The sequence below is a fragment of the Zonotrichia leucophrys genome, chromosome 4A (assembly GCF_028769735.1).
Source record: "Zonotrichia leucophrys gambelii isolate GWCS_2022_RI chromosome 4A, RI_Zleu_2.0, whole genome shotgun sequence".
Lineage (NCBI taxonomy): Eukaryota > Metazoa > Chordata > Aves > Passeriformes > Passerellidae > Zonotrichia > Zonotrichia leucophrys.
In genome coordinates, this window is record NC_088174.1 from 5,641,577 (window position 1) to 5,667,769 (window position 26,193).

Here is a 26,193-nt window from a genome sequence, read left to right on the forward strand (position 1 = left end):
CTGGGTAATTTCCATTCCCATAGCTCCATCGCAGTGGTTCTGCCCTGCACATTCCCAGCCCTCCTGCTATTATTCTCCTTCTCTCTGGTCCCCAGGCCCTTTTCCTGCCACATTTTACATCAGAGCATCCCTCCTGCCATGCTGATTGCTCTGCCCTGTGCAGGAGAGGAGTTGGCTAAAAAGCTGGTTGCTCTATGGCTGCTATAAACTCAGCTGAGAGCAAGGGAGTGCTCCCTGTTTATCTCTCACTAAAGGCTCTTTGCCATGTAGCTAGCTGTCAATTCTAACAGAATATTTAGGAGCTTAACACCTTCCAGATCTCTCTGTGCTGTGAAAGTAGTGGATGTTTCCAAATTTGGTTGGAGTTTGCTAAAAAAAAATAAATCAAAAGATGCTAGGAGTAAATGACTCACAGATGGACAATGTCATCACGAGTTGTGTTCCTTTAAAAAGCCAGACTAAATGTTCCCAGAAGAAGGTAGCAGTCTTATAAAATCACAGACCAGGTATGAATGATAGTGCACTGGCAGCCAAATCATCCATTTTCAAGAGCAGGGTCATAAAAGAAGAGTTCGTTTGCTCAAGAGAAGTAATTCTGATGTGCATTTGCAGCAGAGTGTGTAAAGCTCTCAAGGTTACTGAGGCTGCAGTGAGGGAACACTTGTTTCCAGCTCCCAGCCTGCAGGTCATGGCAATCCCAAACAAGTGATCACAGTTAAACAGCTAATCCTGTTTATTCTAGAGTTAAGCTTGAAACAGAAGAGAAAATCTCAACTACCCTTGAATTTTCTACCTGGAAACTGAACTGAACATCACATGTAGGCTTATGTCTTTGTAAGACTAAACTGCACTCTGAAATTTGAAATGCTCAGCTTTAGGGGGAGTCATTTCCATTTTATTTTATCCACAAAGTTTACTTCCCCCTTTGCCTTTTGCATCAAAAGAAAGTGAGCCTTGTTCACCAAGAGAGCTCATGCAGAATGTCAGACCATTGTCCTCTAGCTGCACATTCAGCTGCTGTTTCCATCTGCAAGTTCCACTGGAGAAATAAACACACTGAGCACAACATTGCCATCAGTTAAATACCAAGCTGCCTCTTCACAAGGCAGGCCGTGCATAGCTAAGCATCAAAATATGTTCCCTGTACTGTTATTATTATGATATGACAAAGAGTCCTCACATTTTAATGATGTTATCTTCTAGTGGGATGATAATTTAACCTGCTTCAGTGGAGATAATAAAAAGTCGTGTACTTTTGCACATCTCCCTGCTGTCAATACTGGATTTTTTCCACATTTTTTTCTTTATGTGGGATGAATAACCATCTACTAAACACAAATAGCAACTAACAAGCTGAGATAACCCCATTGAAAAATGATTATTATAAGATCCTTGACTTTTTCCTCTCTGTCCTTCAAAAAAAGAAAAAAACCTCTTAAAAGTTAACAAACTGAATTTCCTTTTTGACAGAAACACCAAACAATGCTTGAAACGCTGCCCACATCTGTGAAACTATATCTAATCAAATTCACGCCTGCCTTGGTTGCCTGGGTAACAATCAGACAGTTGCTCCTACAAACAAACTGCAAACAGCAGAAGGAAATGTGCTCTAACTGGAAGCACCTACTTCCCTGAGCTTGAGCCTCGTTAGTTGAAGAAATAATCATATATAAAATGATCTTATTCACAAGGCAGTGGATGAATGGAGGAGGGATATTATAGTGATTGGCTCACTCTGGAGGATAAGGAAGACTTAGGAAAGGTTGTGAGCAAATGAACATAAAAGCTCAGCTCCATTTTTATCATTCTCTCCCTTTCTTCTCCCTAAGAAGCACAGCATGGCATTTGGATGTAACTATATGTCCCTGCATAAAAGGGTGATTCATTACTTCTCTCTCAGCACATAGTTGGAGTTATTGTCTCCATTTCCCCCTCGCAGCACAGGCCCCAATTGATGGGCTCCGTGTCAGGCTCCTCCTCAGCACACACACAAGAGATGGCTCTCAAGGATGTATAGAGATGTGATAGGCACTGCAAAGGGCCTCGTTTCCACAGCAACAGGGATCATGCAGGAGCTGTGAGCCAAACTTCATCTCCACCCCATCCCTCCCCCCTCCATCTGACCACACAGGTTTCCTTCTTCACGCTCCCCACGGCGCTTCCGGGGAATCCAGCCCCGTTTGGGCAGTGAATGTCCCTCACACACTCCAGTGCAGGGGCTCTATAGACAACTGCTGGCTTCAGGGCTCACAGGATTTTCTGACAAGCCAAGTTTGTTAGCCTCAAGCATTCAAAAATTTTATATAAATAAATCTTACTTATTAAAATACAATCTCAATATTTGACTAATGAGTATCTTTGCATAAGGTTTAATTTTACTTCCAGATTATAAAACTTCACTCTTTTCACACCAAAATTGGCTTGAAAGTTAGGTATTTTTTGGTGGTGCTGGTTTAAATTAACAAAATGTAAGCTGCTTACAAAAGTCAGACCCAGGAGAAAAAGAATCGAAACAATCATTATGATATAATATTTATAGTGGCATGCTATAAATTGGGCATATTGCAGCTGTCTTGTAACACAGCTTGGTTTAAAAAAGGAAAGAAAACAGAATTATCAAAGAGCTGCTACTTATTGAAACCTGAATCAATGACCTGCTAAAAGTAAGTGCTGCAGAGGAACATACTTGTACTGCAGATTTCCCCCTCTGTTATGTACAGGCTAAAGCCCCTAAATAGTGCCTTACATCATGGGCTTCAAGTTGGTGGGTGTAACTGCAAAACTGAAATCATCACTAAAAAACAAATATAAAGATGCCAAGCTGGCTTCCTGGTCACAGAAGCAGAACTGACAGAAACAAAAGTAGTGTGGGAAAGGTTCATCAGCAGTGTGGTTACTAACTTTGCCAGCAAATAAGCCTGTTGCAGCAGCAAGGATCAGGTGCTGGCTGCTCCTCATGGTCGGTTTTTCCACCAGATTCACAGCTCTGTTTATTTTGGGGAGTTTGCTTTGCCTCTGAGCAGCAGTAGCCATCCATTACATAATGCTGGACTGGCTACATGGCACAGATTAACAGAAACCAGCTCTGAAGTTAATGCTTTCTTCATCTTTACACTTGTCATGCTTGTATGGTAGAGAGATTTTGTACAAAAAGATCTCACCTCTGTAATGAGTTTCCAGGCATGTGTGCACATGTGCATTATCATCCCCCTTACTGCAATCAGCTAGCAGGGAGCTCCCAAATTCCCTTAGACACCCATGCAATCCCAAATCAAAGACGGCTACTGACCATGGGATGTTTAAATTTTACCAAACAGGGACTTTCTAAATGGTTGTTATAGGAAAGCTTCTTACTCCCTCAGGCTTTGAAACAACTCTGACTGGGCTCTGGAAGAAAAGGGGAATTTCTGCTTCCTGGTGCCTTACTTTAAACACTTTTTCTAAGGTAATGTCATGCTTTTAATCAAGAGAAACTGTCCAACAACACCTGATCTTTTTCCTCCTTCTCAGACCACAGATTACTTATGTGTACATCAACCAGACTGTAAAACAGCGTGCCCAGGACTGCACCAGGGGCAAGGATCATCTCCTGCAGACACTGCCAGCACTGCCCCTGCAGCTGCTGATGTGTTTCCATATAGGATCAGATACAGAGGAAAGCACCAACAGAAAGTTGTGCAAGTACAGAAATAATGAATGTGCCATAAAAGCAAGAACAGCCCTCCAGTCCCCAGTATTAGAGCATCCACCACATCTGCCTCTGGTGGCCTTACCTAGAGGGATTTGCTATGCAAGATGAAAAACTGTCACATGTACTTACAGAAATCAGCAATGTACTGAAGCATCAGAATTTTTAAATTTTTGTTGTCTGTTTCTTCATTCCAGCTCTGGAAAAATTGTGGGCAATCTTCAATTTCATAAAAATTTTCCCTACAGGCTTTTACATACATATCAACCTGAAACAGATTATCTGTTTTCCAGCCCTGAAAAATGAGATTCTTCCCAGTGGTTTAGCAATAAACACTTAGAAATTATTTTAAGTTTATTACAAAGCAAAACACTTCAATGTTTAGTGCAGTTGGAAGAACATTTTCTTCCTGAAAAACATTTTTTTTTTATTTCTTCCCTGCCCCCATAGTATGGCTTTCCATACTATGTTCTAGAAAAAAGCCAACAGATCATGATGATACCCACGTGCTCTTTAGGTAAGCATCAGGAAAATGAAAGTTGCTTATTGTGACTTTTTTCATGAGAGATCTGGGCTTTTTAGTTTGTATATCTTTACTTATTGCTGAGATATTTTATAGTGTTAGGTGGTCAGAATTTCTAAACCTATCTTGAAACTGAATGGTTAAAATGAGTGAATGAATGAGACTTTAACCTAGGAAGTAGAAACTGAGGCAGAGTATGTGTACTCTAAAGCAGTATGGAAAGAAATAGATGCCAGTAGAGTCCTAGAACTCCTCATTGTGTCTTAGAAGAAACAAAATCTTAATGAATTAGTGCTAAATGAAAGATACCTTTATAAAACTGACTTATGTAGGGAATTGTGCTAAGAGATAGCATAAATAAGGACATATGATACAAATAAAAGATAAAAGGTATGATATGTACACATTAACATTTGCTTTAGACATCACATTTCTGTGGGACAGCTTATTATTTACACTTACAATGAGGAACCCTGGGATATTTAGTACCAATAGTACAACTTTTTAAAGACTAATTAACTTATTACCTCAAACAATATTCTCTGTGAAGAACAAGCTTCTTCCAGCAATTTGCTGCCCACTTCACACCTGACTTAAAATATGAAATTGGGCCAAAGTCTACCATGGCTATCCAAGCCACAAACCCACAGCTGTTGACATCTTATTGCAAAGTTCCATACCTTCTTGGTGATTTCTCATGGTCATCTCCTCACAGCACTGACTCTTTCTTCTTCATAGTACAACCAACAAACTCCAACTCTCTCCTCACCCAGCTAACCCACTCTTTTGTAGCACTTTTCTTATTGGACACAGCTATAGCCTATTCCTAATCTTTGCTAATTAGTACAGCTGTAACTCCTCAGGGGTGAGATTGCCTTCTGCACTATTTTCTTACATTCTATCCCCCACACACAGCCATCCACCTTTACTATAGTCACAGCAATAGAAAGCAGAACTTACTACTGAACATTATTTCATAAAGGTGGAAGAGCATTACTTTTACTTTTTATCTCCTGCACATATGTCCCAGGGAGAATTCACAGTCTGTGCTTCCCATTTCTGGAAACAAGGCACTTTACTTTGTAAACACTGGTCATATGCATCACTTAGGTATCCGTGGTTACAAAGATGTAAAGAGCTCTTGAATTACATCCTACTTATTTTCCAGCTTCTGTGCCTCTGAGGGTTGTGGCAGCAGCAAAAACCGTGGGTCTGAACCAGAGTCTACCAAGGCTGACAAGGAGATGACATTAAATACAAACCTGAATATCTGAATAAATTAGGCAGCTGGTACAACCCCAGTTGGTCTTAATTTATATATAGAGTAAGCAAGGAAAGAGGAGAGAAGAAGGCATTAGAGACTACAAAGGATTTTCCGAGCCCAAATCATCTTTCCATGGTACCGAGTGGATAAACCTGTTACTCGTTCATCCAGCACATTGCACTTCCATGGACACCAGTGATACTGCAGAGCCTGGACCCACTGTAAAGGTCATCCTGGGGCTGCTCAGGTCAGTGGAGCTCTGCTGGCCCCACCAGATGCAGGAGAGGCTATCAGAGGTTCTCCATGCCAAGCCTGGAGAACCTCATTCTTATAAATAAGGCCTTTCCATCCCCACAGCGAAGCAGGGCCAGGAACATCCTCAGCTTCTTTGCCAGGGGGCATTCCCCTGTTGCATACACCATATATTATAAAACAAAGGCCTTATAAAATATGGTTTGGGTCCTTCTAGCTAAGCTAACAGTTAGCTTCTAACTTCCCATGTGAAAAATCATAAGAATGAAAGCAGTTAGCACAACAAACTATTCTGGTAAGAGAACCGTTTGCACCTGTGAAAAACAAGAAATCTGTCCCATGGGAATCTGTGAAAAAAACATGTAAACTATCCAGGAATAGAAAGATTTGATGGACATGTATAATGCCATTTACTAACCAATGAATTGAATAGCTACGAACCAATTAGAGTTATACACGAGGTCTTGAAAAGTATCAAAATGGGCTGTGACATTAAAGATTGGCTTTTCCTGCCTGAAGAAACTGAGCCCAGTCTGCTTATTACTGCAACATTCCCCAGTACACATCCAGTGAAATTCAGGAAGATGTCCACTGGTGCCCTTTAAGTGGGTACAAAGAAAGGAGGAGGGTGAGACTGGCTCTCCATGGATTCCCTTTTCTGCTCTCTGGGTTAAATAAAGGAACTTCACCATTCACATACCAGAGTTAATTACCCAAAGAGAATAAAGTGCTGTTCAAGAAGCTGAAATTCACTGTTTTTACAGAGGTTAATACATGCAGTGGCTCATTCCAAGCTATGATGTTCTAAAAATGAAGGTGATCTCGTGTTCTGGCACCACAGTTTGAAAATCGCTGTTTAGTCTTGGATCACAGAAGAGCTTGATGACACCTTGCTGTAAAAATAAAGTGATAGATTTGGGTCTGCATTTTACAGTCCCACAACACTGAACTTTGATATTTCTTAGGCAAGATTTCTGTTTGAGGTTTGGAGATTGTTTTATTGTTTTTTCTCTTCTAGAAAAGGTTTGTTGCTCATATTCAACCTCTGAAATCTCTTGTGCACGCCCTGTCATACTATTTTTCAAAACCAGCATTTGATCTAGTGAAATAAATAATATGAATTATTCATGAGAAAGACATTTTAAAGCCCAAATTCCACCCTTCCTTTCTTACTCCTACTTTTTCATTTGGCATTAAAGCTATTATAAACAGGCACATTTTGGTAACAAGCCAGACTGCCTGTGGATGGCAGGAGTATCATCATTTGGAGAAGCACAACCACACACAGAAAAAAAAAAACCTTAAATATAACACTGGAGCAATAAATATTGCTAAGACAGTATTGATTCAGTGTACTCTTGAAATATGTAAAGCTTTTAATTCCACGTTCTCTCACTGTTTTTCCTTAAGACCATATTACATTAAGTCATAGACCTGAGACCTTACAGGACAGCATTTAAATGTCACTGCCAGCATTAGCAACTTTCTCAGATTTGTGAACAATACCAATTTACTGTAAAAATGCATCTCCACCAATCTGTGTTCCTAAGTTAGCAATTTGTTTCATTAATATATTTTATAAGCCATTATTTAATTTTTTTAAAAGCATGTGACATATTGCAAAACCTTAAACTTACCACATTGTCTCATGTGTGAGAGACAGTAGTCATAATTTTATACCAAATTCTAACATATTCACAAGAGCTTTAGGAATCTTTCAATCCCACAACATGTCTGGCTGCTCTTCAATAAAGGGGAGCGGTTTTAAGGACCCATGAACAGTTTGTGCCTCCACTGGCTCATCATAAATGCCAACAGAAGAGGAGCTTTCTGTTTCAAAAGCCCTATAGCAGAGACTGGGTGATAAGCTAGGAAAAGAGCCCTGCTCACTGCACACAACCCAGACACAGCTGTTTTTGGTGACAAATGAGGAAAAGCTGATATTCCTCAGTTCTGTTCCTTATAGGTAATGAGATAGCACCAGGGATGAATAGTTGGGGTGATGCTCCTTGCAGAGAGGCTTGTACTCTCTCCTGGTCAATCTCCAAATCTACAGATTCCCAGGGAACTCGGAAATATCTTGTGGCCTGGAAGAACCTAACTCTGCCCCTCACTTGCTTTGGAGTCCACCTTTCATCAGGATTCCTGCTCTTACAGCTCTCCTGAAGTCATGGAAGAACACCAGGGTAAATTAGCCCATCTGTTTTCATCTGGCAGGCATTCAGCAAGGCACAGTCTAGCAAAGTGCTTAAATAAATGCTTAACCTTAAGCTTGCTATTAAGGACCCAAGGAAATGCTTTCCTGGATTAAGAACAAGAACTACTGAAAAATGAAGGAGATGTTCATTGTCTGCAGCACAGTCAGAGGCCTGACAACAGAGAGAGGGAACTGCTTTCAGGGTTTGCCAAGGTCTGTGTGTGTGGGATGGGACAGTCAGGGGAGATGGGGGCCATGTGTGACCACAGAACAGAGCACAGATTGTGTCATGGAGCTTTCACATGCCATGTTCATGACAAAATAAAAATAGGAATTGCACAGAACTGCTTTTTGACAGTGTTTAAGATCTACTGGCTTGTGTCTTGGGCCATCTCACCCTCCAGATATTAGAGTGGTACAGGGAGGCACAGAGGCAAAGACCTGAATTCCCAGGTGTGCAGGGACAGCTGTGCTGCCCATAGGTGTTGTCTTATATATCAAGAGTTCTATTATCATTATAGTGCAAGGGTTCCATATCACCAGAGCTTCATACCTCCTCAATGTTTCTTGTAGGCAGTTCCTCTAAGCACTGACTGTTCCTGGTCCTTGCAGCAACCATCCAACTCCAGAGCTCACCAATCAACTCTTTTATACCACTGTTCTTATTGGCTACAGGTGTGGCCTGTTAAGATCAGTCCTGCTCCTAATCTTTAGTAATTAGTTCAGCTGCAACTCTTTGGGGGATACGATTACATTCTATACCACCTTCATACTGTATCCCCCTACACATGGGTGAAGGGGGCACAAGAACAGGGGCAGTGCCCTGTGCTGTCACCTCAGCCCCTCACACTGCTCTGTGCTCCCTCAGCCATGGGAGGTAGAAGCAAACAGCTCCAATTTTCTGTGATGATTGGGGTAGTGAAGATCCAGGTGGCAGCTTCTCTACAGGTTCAAAATAACTCTCCCTTTGCAATACAAATACTGCCTGCAGGTGTTTACTGCTGCCTTTCTGCAAACTAAAATGAGACAACACGTTTGCACATGACTAATCTCTTCATAATGCATTTTACCTCCTGCAAACTGCTTATAAATGTAATTATTTTTCAAAAGACTGAGAAATCTGCCAGATCTTTATATATAGGTCCTTGTGGATGATGTAATCCATCACCTTTCCAGTAAAGAACGATACAAAATAAAATATTTAACTAATGATAAATTAAATATTAATGGCCAATGCATCACAGACATCTCCAAATGTTTATATGAGTATATAAGTTAGTGCTTATTTTTGTAACAGCTCAGTCTGTTCTCACCTATCTTGCCTGTTCACTGCTTCATAGGCCTCTAAGCAATCCCATGGACCCAAAATCACCTCTAAGCAAAAATTCCAGCTCCAGAAGTTCAAACTCAAGTTATTTCAATTACTCCTTCTGCATCCCTTAAATATAAACCCCTATCTCACCATGAGCTTCTGGGTTTCTTGGCTTGCCTGTCTCCATCACCCGCACTGAGTTTTTACTGTAGTTGGAGGTCGTGGTGACACAAATAGAAATAATTTACCCCTGCTTTCATTCACTCAAGAACAAACCCAGCATTCCTCTGGTGGGGAATCTGCAGAGGTTCTGTGGGAAGTTTGGAGCTGGCAAAGGAGGGGAGGCTGAGGAGGCTGCTCAGGCAGCTGGAAGGGGCTGTGTAAAGAGCAGAGCATCCTGCTGGGGCAATCAGAGAGCTCCTACCAGATTTATTCCAAGATCAAGGCCCTAAACTTATTTAACTCCCCTATCTTTGAAAAGCTGCACACACACAGACAGCTGGAGAAGTACTTTGGCAGCTTGGGAGGGGAATTTGGAAAAGTCAAAATTTTCCTCCCCAAAATTAGTTTGCTGACAAAGTGCATTAGGTCATCTGGGACAGATGCTGTCTCTCATGGAAATCAGTGGGGCTTTAAATCCTGCAATTTTTTCTCAACACCTGAGAAAGATCCCCAGTGTGGCAGTTCACACAAATTCTTCCACTGACTTCTCTTGAGCAAGACAAAGCAAAAAGAATATAAAGTTTCCCTTTTTAATCCCCTTCAAAATAGCTCAGGCATGTATGATGGAAGTAGCTGGGAGAGGTAATTGCTGCACAGTGGCCCAATTACTCACACACTTCAAAACAACCCAAAACTCCCACCTGCTATGAGTGAAGGGCTTTAAAAGTGTGGGTTATGAAACAGATAGAAGCATCATTTCAGACCTACATAAGTGTTGGTTTAAATTTGGGTTTTTTTAAGTCTTACTACAAATTAACATTAACCTAAATGTGGCTGTTAGCTGTGACTGGTATTCTTAGTGTGTGGTTGGTCGGTTGGTTGTTTTTATTTTAACTTGAAGCTCCTGTTTCAGATGAATTAAAGCCTCTAATCTCTATAGGAAAGTGAATTTTGTAATTTGTGTAGTGCAACTAAAGCCATGAAGGGCCCAAGGTTCATTGGATCTTTAGAGACCTGCTGTGGTGTTAATATGCCTTAACATGGCCTGTAAAGGTTACAGACATGGCAAGTTATCCTTTACAGAAAGGATTTTCTTTGTTTTCCTTGGATATTTTCTTTTTTAACAAAAAAACTCCTCTCATTGTGAAGATCAGTTATAAACTATTCCACATGGTTTGGGTTGAGATGGAGTCTCCTTGTGATAAGTCCAAGTAACAGAAACCCTTCTTCACCCTTAATTACAGTAGCAGTGTTGGGTGGTGCTGCATTAAACTGACCTTTGGCTTATGTTTAGCTGTGCTAAATAAATAAAAAAATCACAGTTTCCCAGTAACAAACACAAGCATATCTTATCATTCACAGTATGAAGTTGTTACTACAGTGCCATCTTCAGTGCGTTACATAAAGTGGAGTTTTCCTGTAGAGGATTTTTCCTTTGTTCTTTATGGGTTGGAAATGGATTAATAGAACTCCAACTGCAGAAGAATGAGTAAGAAAGAAAAAGGTGAAAGCCTTCTCTCTCTGTTAAAAAGAAAGAGAGTGCTGTGATTAAGAAAATAAACTCTTATACAAGAAGCACATGTAATTATTAGGCAAAGCAATCTGAATCTGGCCACCACAATAGGTTTTGAGGAAAAAAAATGGTTGTGCTCATTTACTGCCAGTGACACTCAGCAATTCCACATGGAAATGCAATTTTGCACATGCACACGCATTATACGTAGCACATTACCAAACCATTAGAACTGTTAATACAAGTTTGAGGGTATACTATTTACAGACAGGGAAAAAGATGTGTCTCCACACATCTGACAGAGAACCTGGGCTAGCTGTCCTGTGGGGGAAACCTCATTTGCTCAAACAAGTTCTTCCCAACTGGTCCCAAGAGTTCAGATTGGACCCAGCAGTGAAGATTACTCCTCCTCTTCCAAAAGGGACTAGCCCACATATTGAATAGCAGCCAGCCAAGGAGAGTCCTACATTCTTGATTGCAGAGCTCTTGTGTTACTTCTCCTCCCTGCAATACTAAAAGATGGACGTCACTGAGCCCTGGTAGAGCCTTGTTCCTTGGCCCAAGGATGCTGTGGGCCATGGCACAGGTGTGCTCCAGAGGGTAAAGGAGAGGGAATTTTGGCAAAGGTCTCTGCCATGCTTCTCTGAGTGTATCTAGCCCATGATAACCCTATTTCTAGCTCACTGCAGATACCTGCAGAGTGGATGTGAATTCATGCTGCTGCCGCAGCCCCATTTGGCACTGAAAGGCACCTGGGCAAACTGATCTTGGCCATGTGTGATGTCACAGGGAATTCTGGTGTGGAGAAAGGAAACAGGAGCTGAGGCTAACTCCAAATCTCAGTCCCACAGCTTGTCAGCATAGCAAAAAGGGCCAAAGGTGCCAATGACAATGGAAAATATGACTGATTTTATTATTATAATGCAGATGTTCTTTTGGGAGGGAATGTATTCGCTTGTCTTTTTCAGGCTTATGTGTTTTCTTGCAGATGGCTCAGAGTTGCTTTGCTCTGTACAGAGTAAACAGGTCTATTTAACAGCTGAAGAAGAAAAGTCTACAAAGAGGAAAACACAGCTTATCCACTCTCAATGATATTCCTCAATCTGAACAATAGAGCTCTGTGCAGAGCACAGTGCTACTTCCCTTTTGAAATGGATTGTATGCTGATAATACTCATCATTTGCATGCTGCTTTCATTTTGAAAGCACATTACAAATGTATAGGAATCCTTATAAACACACTTTACAATCTATAATCCTTACTATCTTTGCTGTCATAAGTGGTATAAATGACTTGACAAAGCTACACAGAGAAAATGCATCACACTGTTGTTTTGTTGACCAATACAGCAAAATCATAAAATCATGCTCATGGCATAGCTCCAACAGCTGAATGAAATTCAAATTCTAGGAGAAGCTACTTAAAAGATAAAACCTCTTATGGCATCCACAGCTTATATTCTTGAGAAAGATTTACAAAATAGGGGCCTTGTTTGTTGGCACAAACCAAATTTTCCCAAATTAATTCCTAAATATTTCACTTGTACTTTGTGAATATTTCACTTCATTGAGGCAAAAGTAATTTTCATTGAACAAAAAGAAATCTTAAGTCTAGGTTATTCACGATGTTTTTGCGCTTTATTTTCTCAAAAAAATAATGAGAATTAAAAGCAAAATATTTCTAGACCTTTGGACCCAATTACCTGATCATATTTGTAAAACCACTGATGTATTGAACTGATCATAGAAGCAAAGATCTCCTTAAGTATAAAACAGTTCAATGTTATGGTGATATTTCAGAAGGAAGCCATATGAACCCAAATTATTTCAAAGTGCTAACTTCATCCAAAAGTTCACCCCTTGTATGAGATTTGTACTCATGTTCTTGACCAACCTCACCAAACTGCAGGCACAACTCAACAGGAGCTGCAAGGTGAGGGATGCCTGCTGATGTAACTTCCATTAAAGCAAACAGAGAGGGAACATTCAAAACTTTGCATTTCATTCCTACCACACAAAAGACAGAAAGATATTGAGGATGAATCTTTGCAGAGTGCCCTGAGCTGCACATCTAAGTGCCTTGGCACCTAGGGGCATGTTCTAACCCAAGAATGGAAGTTGAAAAGCTGCACGCTAAAAATATAAACACAACTGCTTTCCTCCTCTCTCTCTTAGTGAAATACTTTAATAGTACTGATATGAACTGACAATGTGACCGTTCTTTAAAATACCTGCATTTTTCTTTTTCAATCTGGAAAAATTCAAATTCAGCCCATTTTGCTTTTCAGAAAAAAAAAAAAAAAAAGGAAAGAAAAGAAAAGAAAAAGGAAAAAGAGGAAATTATTCTCCTACCCTTCTCCACAAAACTATTTTTGGGTATAAGCAAACACAGACTGCACATACACGAGACTGCTGACCTGGAGCCTTATTTGCAGTGTATAGACAAGAATACCCTGCTGAGAAGGACTAACAGGGTCTATGAAATCCTGCCAGGGAGCAAGAAAATCTGCTGTATGGTATATCCTTTCCTGCAGTTTCTTGCAGTGAAGAGCTCAAAATCTGTCAAAACACGCTGCCCTTTGTGACTGTGCTCATTGAGATGTGCATCCTGCACAGTGTCTCATATTCAGATGTGAGCACTAATGCAGCACATGAAGGGAGCCCCTACCAAAGGCACTGCTCAGCAAACACTGGGCACAGACTGACCCCACACCCAAAGAGCTCCCAGAGTGCACAAAAATGTATCCACATCCTAAATAAAAGCACCCCTGAGAAATCTGTATCACAGCTGGTTTAACCTGAGTGATCTGTGCAAGACATTTCAGTGAACAGTGACCCCAAAGCCTGGCTCAGGTAAGTGGGTGCAGATGTCTGCAGGATTTGGCCACAGCCAGAATTCAATTGACTGAACCCCATTTCCTTTACAATGCACAACTTAAAGTCATGGAAAGCCACAACTGTCCAGCTTCAAAAGCTCAGCACAAAACTTCCCAACAGAAGCTTAAACCATTTCCTACATTTCTGTTTTGTATCATACACCATCTGAGGTGACTCAGAAACCATCCAGGACAGGCTCTTAGTTTCCCTTTTTAGCTGTTTTCTAGGAACTGACAAATCCCACTCTTGTGCCTTTTGGAAGCTGCCATCAACCCAAGCCCAGAAAAACCTTCAGCTGTAAAGGACTGGCTCACTGGAGGAGAAATGAGAGCATGCAGTGGGAGGATGCTCTGCAAGGTCATAGTGCACACATGTCCAGGAAACCACATGAAATTAAACCAAGAAATGAAATCCTCCTGGATGAGGGAAATTTAGGAATATTCTTTGCTATTCTACTGTTACAAAATGACAACTAAAGCATTTAGAGATCACTTTCTGTTTTCTGGTTAAACAAAGACCAAAAAGAAGTGAGGTACCATTTGTTACCCATCAGAGTCGTACTACATTGTATTAAGCTTTTCCATACGTGCATTCAAAAAATTCAGATTTAGTAAAAGCTAGGGCTCTTTTTTCTTATCCAATCTTTCTTCGTGCTTTTGAAGAATTATTTATGGAATTATTACTGAGGGAATGGAAATTCAATACAACTCAGTATCTGTCTGTTACCAGTGACTGGTATTTTAAAAATATCATACTGAAAAGTACTGCTTTCAGACAATGAATCAGTTATCTCAAGTATTGCTAGTGAACACAAATAAAATTAGCAGTGAAACAAAGGTATTTGCAATAAACTCCCTATTTAATGAAAAACAAGAGCAGAGTATCTTTGCTCCATTACAGGGAGAAAGTAAATTGTATTGTTAAGAAAGCATTTCTATTTTATGTGAGATCTACCCCAAGTGTATGTATAAACCAGCAAATTTATAGTTTTGTACCCATAGCACTGCTCTGGGATGCCCACAGCTCTTGAATCACTGCCGAGTTCCACTGACATCAAACAGACACAGGGCTGCACTCGGTCTGTGCTCTCCCTACAGTCGTTTGAAAACAGCAACAGCTTTACCACTCAGATCAACAGAGTATAAAGCAAGATTATATTACTTTTCAAGTGAAAAATTACTTATTTTTATTTCAATGATGGATAGATCTTGTACTTTCTGCTCTTTTTTTGTTCACTAGGGTAACAGCAGATTTGACTCCATTGAAGTCTGTTCAGCCGGTCTGGATTTACATTGGTAAATTTTTGAGAAGTTTGTCCCTGAGCAACAACATTCTTATTTTTGTTTTCCAACACAGCATCAACCATAACACATAAAGATGAGTGAATCGAAATTGGAAAAAAAAACTAATAATGACAAAACATATTAACAGAAAACTCTCAAGTTCCTCTGCATTCAGAAAAGCAGTGCACACTTATTATCAAAACATGAATAATTAATTCCTAGTTCTCAAGTTTTTCTTTAGAAAGAAATTATATGGAATATTATATGTAGACCTTTCTCAACTAATGCTGTGGGTTTGTTCCTAATGTTACACTTCAACTAGAAGTGAAAAAAATCTGTATCAAGTCCTGATTTTCCACTCCACATCCCATTCTGATTCACATTCACTGCCATTATAATGCAAGTTAAATCCTGCACAACAGGGAATGTTTAATCTAAATGTAATTCTGTTCCTGCTCCTCTCCCTTGCCATGAAGATTTTTATGAGGCTTTGTAAACCATTTTAACTACAAAATATAAATTTGGAAGTTAAACTACCTAAAGATATCTTTGCAACTTTCAGTTATAAAACTAACTTAACCAAATGAAATGGTAGATGGATTGGTGGCTTTGCTTCTTCTAAGGAAAAATTAACTTTTCTTTCCTCTGAAAAATTGTTGTTGAAAATTACTAATAAGAAGACAGCAGAATCAAAGCAAATGCCCCTTACATTATGTAACTGTTCCTCTAAGCAATCTGGGTTGAAGAACTGAGAATCCAACTGAAAACTAAATTCTGCTTGTGGTAGTAATGGAAAAAAAAGGCACTGATTTTGGAGGGATTATTTGCATAACAGGGGGAAGGAAGATTTTGTTGGACAACAGAAGATGAGAAAAGCTTTCTAAAACAGAAAAAATTGTTGATATGGTTAGAAAACATTACTGCATAACTGCTTTACAGATTCTCTCTCATCCATATACAAATAATCCAAAAGAGAATATCACAGGCACTTAACAAAGTCTAGTTTCAGAAATACAATAGTACCAAACAATTTTATTAATATTTCATACAAATTTTGAAGTCAACACTGACTAGTATTTTGATATTGATGAAGGCAAACAAGATTAATAAACAATAGGTTTCTGGGTTTTACACTGGACTGGATGTCATAAGTAACTGCCTAAATTATAAACTAACCTAAAATAGTAATGATCAAAACAGGGTAAAGCCAATACATTTTGTTTTCTTTACTTTATTTCAAAATAGAGTGATTTTAAATACATTCTTGTTATATTTCCTTCCTAACTCTTTGGATGCAACCAAAAAAAAAGTCTCACTGTGCTCATTTCATACAATATCAACATACAAATCATGCAAAAGATATTATAGATATTATACCACCATCAAGTTCTGGATGTTTTTTCTTGATTCTGAAACATTTGTTAACATTATTCACAAGGCCATGCCTTTATAATTTATATCATCATTATGGCTTTAAAAAAAAAGCATTTAAAAATATATTTATACTAGATTGTTGCATTATTGTCAATCTTGAACACTAAATGCAAAACATAAATCACCTGTTCTGGTGTTCTTGCACCGCGGTATTTGCTGTCTGATAAAATTGCACAATTGTTTTTCTTTTTCAAGGAAACGAGTACACTTTATTGATTTCATTTAAAAATGGAAACTTCTTTATAGTACAATGGAGACAACAGATTATGCCAACACCTTCACTGATTTAGTTTATGTCTATGGGTCTTAACAGCCATTTTACAAGCATGGCCACTCAAACCAATATAATGAACAGACAGACCCGTTAAGCCACACCCAAGAGTCACCTTCTCAGAAAGACTGACCAGAGATTTGAATGGACATCACACTAAAACTGCTGTGCAGACACATACACCGTTTCCAAACGCGGAGAAAATAAACTGACACTAAGGTTGCCATTCAAAGTAACAATTTCACAGAAAAATAGTGTTTTGCCAGCTTCTGCATTCTCCACTCACACTATTATGCCTACATATTGCACCATACATTGTAAAACACTTAGGGACAATTTCTACAGGAAGGTCCAGATTGTGCAACCTTTACTGATGCTGGTGAACCTACACTCAACTGCATAACCCCAGACGAGTCTCTGGGCTCTATGGATTATATACAATGGTTCTGAGCTGGCTTGTTCTGAAGTCAATGACAAAACTCTAGCTAAGCCCCACTCTTGGGCAGGTATCTAATTATTATCTCATGAATAATACCTCTGCACATGATTTAGGTTGAGGTGAAATGCTTTACTGGAATTGGGGCCTCAGTGATCAGAAAACTCTGACCCAGTGTAATGGTACAGCATAACGGTTCAGTTCTTTTGATCAGCAAACAGAAGACACCACTCCAAAAACCAAAAAATCTCAAACAAATTAAAAATACCAAACCAAAACAGAACAAAAACTCAGAAAGAACACCCCCAGGAAACCTCACAGCACAAAATGAAACAAAAGCTTAAGAAGGTATGACCATTTATCTCTGTTCTTTTGACTCAGGGCAATACAAGTTACAAGCACATCAGTTTTACCATCACTTAGAAGTAATTCCTCACTTGCAATTGTTAATATTTTTAGCACATTGCTCTCAGGAGGATCATACAGGACATGCCAGTGAGTGTGTCAGACACCTTCTGCTTTGGCAAACCCCAGTGAACTCGGACCCATCCTCGAGGCCACAGAGCTCTGTGCAGAGCAGACCAGGACCTGTCACCCTCAGCCTACTGAAGGAGCCAGCAGAGTCCACCTGGTCAGTGCACCATGGACACTCCTTCATCCACAGACAATCAATAAACTCACATGTTCCCATCCAAACCTTAGCCATGCATTATTGCATCATTGGCCAGCCAGGAGCTTTTTATGCCAGAGCTGCATGTGTACGCAGTATCCATGTCCTCAAAATCCCCATGACATTCTGAATCAAGTTAATTATTGTGCATGGATAGAGGCAGCTTTTTAAAGAAACTCAGCCATTAATTCATCTCTCGCAATTTTATTATCTGAAGTCATGTATATACTATGCATTATGGAGAAAAATAATAAAACCAGTCTCTTTCTAAGCCAAAAGAGCATAAACAAATGTCTGAAAGTAGAGAAATGTTTTGTTTGCTTTCCCTTAAATAAAGAAGCAGGGCTCTTTTTTTTTTTTTTTTTGGTCTATTTTGATAAAAATATACTGCAGGCTGTTTGCCAAGTATCATTCCAGAATAAAAATTTTAACTCAGTGTCACAAAGCCCTGAAATTAGAGGTTTATATTGGAAATAGCTGACACAGCCTTCTTCACAGTATTATTATTGAGCCTTGCTCTAATTTTTGCTAGCTTCAAATTCATGAAAAACGTTCATGTTTATATCCTACTATCTTAATTGACTAATGTATTGATTATAAAAGGTAAGGAGGGGTAAAGGTTCTGAAAGCCAAGGAGATAAGAGGGTCTTATCCAAAGCTCATCGAGTTAATTTTGTTAATTTCATCTCATAGATTTGCTCTAGGATGCTTTGCCAATATATCTCTATTCTCATGTCAAAGTACCATCTATCAGTGAGATACAATGGGGATTTTCCATTCTCCTACCTTTTTTCTAGGATGCTTTACCAATATATCTCCATTCTCATGACAAAGTACCATCTATCAGTGAGATACAATAGGGATTTTCCATTCTCCTACCTTTTTTCCTGGCTATTCAGATTCAGCCTTCACAAAGCCAAGCTTTTACTCTCTAGTTGTGAGCTACACAGTCCTCTGAACTGAGACCACTATATCCATTTTGCACTGTGGTTTTGAACAGGATTTGCCATATTGTTCACTGCTTTGATCACGTTTTGCTGACTAAAAAGAGCCAGAGAGATAAGAACAGAAAATTTCTGCATGTGCAATAAAAATGTTCCCCTTAGCATGAATTCCTGTAAATGCTTGTGAAAAGTATTCAGATTAAGCTGTAGAGACCTGAAAAGCAAGAAAATTGATGGCAAGTAACAGCCTGGGACACAATACTAAAAAACTAATCAATCTATTTCAAAATGCACCATTGGTAACAGATCTGAAATAAGGTAATATGCTAATCTCACGAGAATAGTACAGAACAATTTTATTATTATTATCATTATTATTATTATTATCATCATTATCTGATCACTTAATTCTGGATGATGCTATACATTACATCCCCCGTTGCTGTTTGGTATATTGTTCTGGTTTTATTTATACTGAATGATTAATGCATTGTGATCAGGAAAACAAGTCAGGCATATTAAATACATATTAAGGAGTACATATTTTTTTTCCTATGTAGTATACAAAGTATTTCATAAATATGAATTATATTACAAAAATAATTTCTGCTACGCTCACACAGTAAGCACTTTGACAATTTTGGACAACCTGTTGGGGTTGCAAGAGTTTCACGTAACTGAGAAGGAACTCTAGTTTTAATTGGAGATGAGTCTTAGAACAGATTCTGCATAAATATCAAATATTTTCTTCAGATGTCACGAATACTGCAGAAGTCAGGTTGAACTATTTTCTTTCTTTCTTTCTTTCTTTTTTTAATTTTCTGTATAGACATGTATGCTTCAAGTGGTCAGATTTATTTCATAGGTATGTAATGCATGGTATATTTTAAACACAATTTAACATTATAATTCCAGTGGTTTCAAGATGCAGCCCATAAATGTAACCAATTTACACATACTATTGAATGTTCTCTCTTTGCATGCTTGTTACTTTCCAGGTAAGCTTTAAACAGTGCCATTAGAACACCACAAATCAAAGGATTACTCCAGTTCCACCAACTTAAATCCACGTGCAGGATGAAGGACCCAGCTGAAGTACAAATATCAGTACCAGGTTTCTTGTGTTTGTTCTAACAAATCACAAGGAGACGATGGTTTGCATTTGAGATACAAAACATATATGCCTCTTGAGGTTAAATTCAGTGTAACGTGTATAAAGCATCCCTTTGGCAATAGAGTTTGCAGTATCCCTACAGGATTCCACAGGGCATGAGCTTTATGGAGTAAAATCTACTAAGGAAATTCTCCTCTACTTGACAAATCATACGCAGCTACAGTTAATCAGACACCCTTGGATACACCTGCCTCTATGCCTATCAATATAATATAGTATTTGGAAGTTAAAAGTCAACAAAAGGCACTTTCATCATTAAATAAATGTCCTCTGTAGGCAATGATTATATGACCTATATTTTATTCAAAGCTGTTTGTTCTTCAAGGACTTGTAGGTAGTCAGGTGAACCTTGAAGTTTAGCTTTTAGTTCAAAATATTCACTTTTTCTTTGTTCTACTACAATTTTACTATGATTACCACCTATTAGAGATTTCTTGGCTTTTTTGTCTTGCAGTTTCTCTGGGTAACGTATTTCAAAGCCACTGACCCCTATGCTGTTGTATTCCTTTTTACTTTCAAGAAAATTTTGAATAAATACATTGGAATCCCTTCCAGGGAATAACTCATCCAGTTCATCGATTGTGCTAAGTCTTTTTCTGGAATCCACATGCAACAAATCTTTCTCCTTGTCATTCATATTTCTCAGAATGACTTTTTGCCCTGGTGGGTCAGCAAACGTGAAGCCTGTTTCAGACTCTTTCAAGCCACAGGTATGAGTTTTGCTCATCTGCTCAATGGTCTGAGGAATGAAGGCCTCTGCACCCAGTCCATCTTTTTTGTTTGACTTGTGATCGTGCTTTCTTAGCTGCAGTTGCATAGAACTGCACTCTTGGTTTCCAATCCCTTCATGCTTTATGGTTGGTTTTTTGTTGCGCCGAAGCACAAAAACAAGAAGACAAAAAGCAACAAACACCGTTAAAATCAGCACAACCAATATGCTCAGGATTAGGATGGACAATGGAACTGGGCCACCAGGAGGACTCCGGACTGGTCCCGGGGGTGTTGTAAAAATAACAGCAGGCATGGGACTAGTGAACAGAGCAGATGGCTTGTTTAAAAGTTTAGGACAGAGAATCTCATTTTTCAGAGACTTAAGTTCTATGTTAGCAAACTGCACAGGTGTCTCACATTTCAATTCCTTCACCACAATACCGTCATTTAGCTTCTCAAGCCAGAGTTTTAAAGCAACTAAATCACAAGTGCAGTCCCACGGATTACCTTCCAAATCTATTTGTGTAAGAGACTTTAGCTGATCAAGAACACCACTTACAGGTAAATACATGAAGTGATTGTTCCTCAGATTCAGTCTAGCAAGTGGTGCACCAGCAAAAATATAGGCTGGCAAGCTTCGCAGAAGATTGTTGTTCAGGTAGAGCAACTGCAAATTTGGCATTAAGTCAAAGGTGCCTGCTAGGATTTCTTTGATAACATTGTATTCCAAATACAGATATTGCAAATTGTGGAGGCCAGCAAACATCTCTGGGCTCAGACGCTCTATCTGATTGCCATTGAGGTACAATCTCCGTAAATTTGTAAGGTTGCGGAAAACATCTCCTTTGATCACTGAAATCCGATTGCTGCCTAAATGTAGCAAATCCAGCCCCTCAAACTCAGCGAAATCTGTAGTATCCACATCCTTAATATAATTGCCATTTACATGCAGTTTCTTGGCATTTAAAGGTTTGGGTACGAGTTCAGCCATCGATTCTATATTTCTTTCTTGGCAATTTACGCTTAATCCCAAGTCTGAAGGATGAGTTTTGCAAACACAAGGGAGCGGACAAGGAGTTAAAGGAGGCACCCTGGTCTGGTAAGATACGATCTGACTGAGATTACGACTGGACAGAGCTTTGCCTGCTACTATCCCCGAGATCTTGGAAGGATTTGTAGTCTTTGGTGCCTTTGTGACTAATCTGTGCACTGATGTTTGAGTGGTGTGGCCGTTGGGCGTGCTGTAGCCGGGCTCCAGCTGCGAGGGAGGCAGGATGCGCACGTCAAAATCACTCCCTGTCCCCATGGAGCACAGCTCCTGCTTATTGGTCTCTTTCAGCAGCCTTCCATACAAGTCACTGGGTGTTTCACAGATAGCCTCTCCAATGTAGATGTTGTAGGGCATGTTCTCCAGCCACGCTTTCAAAGGCAACAAATCACAAGTACAATTCCAGGGGTTGTCTTCCAGCTGCAGTTCAACAATTCGCCCGATGTGTTCCAGAACTCCAATGTATGGCAGCTTCTGTATTCGATTCCCCCGTATATCCAGATGGGTTAGAGAAGCAAATCGAAAAATATTATCGGGAAGGAATGAAATCAGATTGTCATTAAGTATCAGGACTTTCAGCTTGTGAAGCTTATTGAAGGCTCCCCGTTCAATAAACTTGATTAAATTGTAGTCAGCTTGGAGATACTCCAAGTTCTCTATGCCAAGGAAAGTGTCAGCCCGGAGAATCTTTAATTCGTTGTTGTTCAAGTGCAACTGTTTTAATGCACTAAGACCCATAAAGGCCCCTCCCTCAATGTTCTGCAACTTATTATTACCCAGTTGCAAGGACACTGCATGTGTAAAATTAAGAAAGGAATTTGGATATAGAATAATTAGCAGGTTGTTTTGAAAGTTGAGGTGGTAAAAATTAGACCATGGTGGTTTAAGCTGATTTGGTCTGTAGACTGCAACCTTCTCACAGTTGACATAGAGTACATTCTCAACTGACACACAGGAGCAAACATTGCAAATTTCCACAGATATATCAGCATCTGCAGTTGTAGAAGAAACTGGAGATGACAGAACCAGAAAGAGCCACAGAATCATCTTCTTATGATCAGCAAGCAACCTTAGGCTCCTGAACAAAGATAAAGAATCTAAAGAAGAAAGAAGGAAAGAAAAAGAAAATGTTTTTCAGTTGACATTGTTCCAAAACGTCACTTGGGTTAGAAATTGTATACCACTGAGCTACTGTACCTGCCAAGTATTATAGATAAACTACAAGAACTGAATTTAAAATAACATGAAAGACTTTAACAACCAAACAAGTGCACAGGAGCTGGGATGATTTCAAACACAGAATGTAAATTTCTGTAGAGAAACACAAATAACTCTCAGGTCTGTCAAATGTATTTCTCTCTCTTGTACATGCCAAGCATGCATAACTAATAAAGTAAAATAACCAAAGGAGATTCCAATTTTATGCATATTTACTCCCCTCAATTGTGCACTGCTCATATGTTGCTGTGCATTTCAGGGATATTAAACACAAATGCTGATGTTATGCATGCCCAAACATCTGGGATGGGATAGCACAATATAGAAAGGATGGAGATGCTGACACAAAAAGCAATGCCAATGCTCAGTATATGCATATAAAGCAACAGCACATACAGATGTATCACTATGATAAAGATATTCACTCAAGGGCTACATAGGCATGCAAACACATTGTTTCTGTCACTTCTGATATCTAGTTTAAATAAGTAGGTGATAAACTGACTGCAGAAACACAACTATTCACAAAACAAGATCAGCTCTGGGTGACCAATGGAAGCACTCAGACATGGAAGAAGCATGCACAAGCACACAGCCCCATCCCCAGGAATAACAATACATTGACTTGCAGGGAAAAACAAAGTCACAATTTGCCAGTCTGACACTATTGAAATCTGAGAACTATTTTTTTCCCCCTAAAACATTATGTAATTTGCTCTTATTCCTGCATTGATAAGAACCCTTTGCAATAGTCCGGCCAGCTGAACTGCCATTTTTTACGCAGAAGAACTCGAGCCACAGCATTTCCTCTGAGTTATAAGGTAGGTCCCCCCTCCCCCCCTTTATTAATAAATCAGTCAATAATCAATACATTGCACACACACATTCCATCTTCCCATTACCCCCATTTCCCAACTTGTCCCTTTCATTTCCTGCTGTAGGAAGCCACTGAGTTGGCAGGAGAGAGCCAGAATGAAAAGTGGAGAAAGCAGGAGCCAGCTGGAGGGAGGAAAACCGGGCTGGAGAGAGACACAAGGGGAGGATGCGCCGGGGGTCCTGGGAGGGAGGGGAGAGGAGGGATGAGGAGAAACCGCAGGACAGAAGGACAAGAGGGAGAGGAAAAGCACAGAGGAGAGAGGATAGGATGAGAGGAACGGATGGCCGAAGGAAGGGGTCAAGGAGGCCGCTTGCCGGGAGAAGGGGAAGCGGAGCAGCGCTGCCGATGCCCGCAGGCTGCCGACCCCGGCCGCGGCGAGCGCGCCCCCAGGGGCGGACCGGTGTCCCCGCGCCCCCGCCGCTCCGTCTCCCTCCCCCTGGAGCCGCCGCGCTCCCGTGTCCCTGCCTCGCCCACGCTCGAGTCCCTCTTCTTCCTCAGCCCCGGGGCCCCGGCCGGCGCGGAGCGGGCGGGCTGCGGGCGCTGCGCGGGGCTGGCGGCGGGGCGGCGAGCCCGGCCAGCACTGCCGGCACTACCGCAATTTTTTGCCGCATCCGGCTCGGCTGGTGCCGGCTCCCCTCTGCCGTGGGCGCCCCGTCGCCCTCTGTCTCCCGGCGGGGGAGGGCGGCAGGGGCACGGGCGCGCTCGCACATCCCGGCGGGGCGCGGGCAGAGCGCGGCGGAGCAGCCCCGCATCCCCTCCGCCGTCCCTTCGCAACCTCCGAGGCACGGCCGTGCTCCCCGCCGCGGAACGCACCGGCCCCCCCGCCCCGGTACCTTTGCAAAGTCCAGCCCGCAGCGGATCCACACACACCCCCTTCCCCAGCCCCACTGCGCAGATCCTGCCCCCCCGTCCCTCCCACACCTCCGCCGGCTTTTCCGGGCCGCCCGGCCCCGGTGCCTCCGCTCGCCCGCTCTCCCGGGAAGGATGGGAGAGGGCAGCGCTGCGCCTGGTGCCGCCGGCCGGGGCTCCGGGAGAGGCGAGCGCGATGGCAGAGAGGCTCCGGCAGGAAGCCACTGTCGCCTCGTCGTGTGCACCCCCGCCTCCCCCCACCCCACCCCTCGCCGTCTTTAAAACAGCACCGCTAATTCTTATAGCAATGAAAACAGAACCTTCGGAGTAATTAAAAAAAATGAAAACGCCAACGTACGGGCGGCCCCGCCGTGCCCCCACCCCCGCCCGCACTCACACGCCCGGCGGGCGCCCGCCGCCCTCGGCGATGCTCCCGGCTCTCCGCGGCCAGCCCGGCACCGTCCCTACCTCGGCGCCCGGGGTCGCCGCGGCTCCGCTGGGCTGCGCTCCGCTGCTCTCCCCGCCAGCTCCGGGCTCCGGCGGCTCCGCGGGCGGCGGGGGCAGCCGGGGCGCCCGCCGGGGCCAGCACCCCCGGCCGCGCGGAGCGAGGGCAAGCCCGGCGCTGCGGAACCCCGCGGGCTCCGCCGCATGCAGCAGCAGCCGCCCGGCTGAGCCCTGCCCCGCCGCCGCCGCGGTCCCCCGCACACATGCGGGGAGAGGATCCCTCTGCACACGGGCGCCCGCTCCCATCGCACTGCTCTCGCCCACCCCCTGCACGCAGCGAGCCCCCTCCCCTCGCCACACGCACAGCCGCACACACACGCACACACAGACACACACACACAAACACACGCACACACACACACATACACGCACGCACCGAGCGCTGCTCCGCCGGGGAGGGAGACGCCGCTCCGGGGCAGCGATCCCGGCGCATCGCCGCGGCCGGAGGCTCTCCCGCAGCCCGGAGGCGCCGTGCCGCCGGTGCCTTTCCCGCGGAGCCGTCGCGCTGCGCCCCCGCGGAGCCCAGGCGGGGCGTGCGGGGCGGGAGGAGCCCCCCGGGGCGGCGGGAGCCCAGGCGGGGCCGCGGCGGGGCTGCCATGGGCGGGCGAGGCAGCCACAAGTGCGGCCCGCGGCCGGGACGGGGCCAGCGGAGCCGCAGGGCAGCGCGGCTGCGAGAGCCGAGCGGGGGAAGGAGAGAGAGGAGGCAAGGAGGGACTCCCCCCTCTCTTTTCTGGTGATCTCCCCTCCCGGCTTGAAACAAAAGTAGAGGTGGAAACTGAGTGGGCAGGATGGTAACATTTGCTGCATTTAATGTGAATTGCAATTATGGAGCGAAATCGCTGCGAGGAGACATACCCGAGCCGTTCTTACGACAACGCAGCTATTTGTCTATCTCATTCTTTGTGGTTAGGTGAAATTCCTTCTCTGCGTAGGTAACAGCTGCAGCCTGATGGAAAAAAATCCTCAAATGTTATGCACCGGTGCTAA

The 26,193-nt window shown here is 42.2% G+C and overlaps 1 protein-coding gene across 2 annotated transcripts; it reads right to left on the minus strand.

Annotated features, from left to right (window-relative positions):
- Positions 1-15,547: 15,547 nt before the first annotated feature.
- On the minus strand, positions 15,548-25,866 carry SLITRK4 (SLIT and NTRK like family member 4). Of its 2 annotated transcripts, none has more exons than XM_064713239.1 (2): positions 25,583-25,866; positions 15,548-22,855 (listed from the first exon to the last, which is right to left on the minus strand). In XM_064713239.1, exon 2 carries the CDS (start codon positions 22,803-22,805, stop codon positions 20,292-20,294), a length of 2,514 nt encoding a protein of 837 aa, XP_064569309.1. In that variant the 5' UTR covers positions 22,806-22,855; positions 25,583-25,866; the 3' UTR covers positions 15,548-20,291. The 2 variants fall into 2 exon arrangements, with proteins under 2 accessions (XP_064569309.1, XP_064569308.1); XM_064713238.1 differs by lacking the exon at positions 25,583-25,866 and adding an exon at positions 25,171-25,439.
- Positions 25,867-26,193: the final 327 nt, after the last annotated feature.

What these genes read in the sequence shown, in the direction of transcription:
- SLITRK4 (XM_064713238.1), bottom strand. Translation starts at nt 25,411, where the DNA reads ATGTGTGCGGGGGACCGCGGCGGCGGCGGGGCAGGGCTCAGCCGGGCG. An exon ending in CGGCGACCCCGGGCGCCGAG is followed by an intron (nt 22,856 to 25,170) that starts GTAGGGACGGTG and finishes TTTCTTCTTTAG; the next exon opens with ATTCTTTATCTTTGTTCAGG.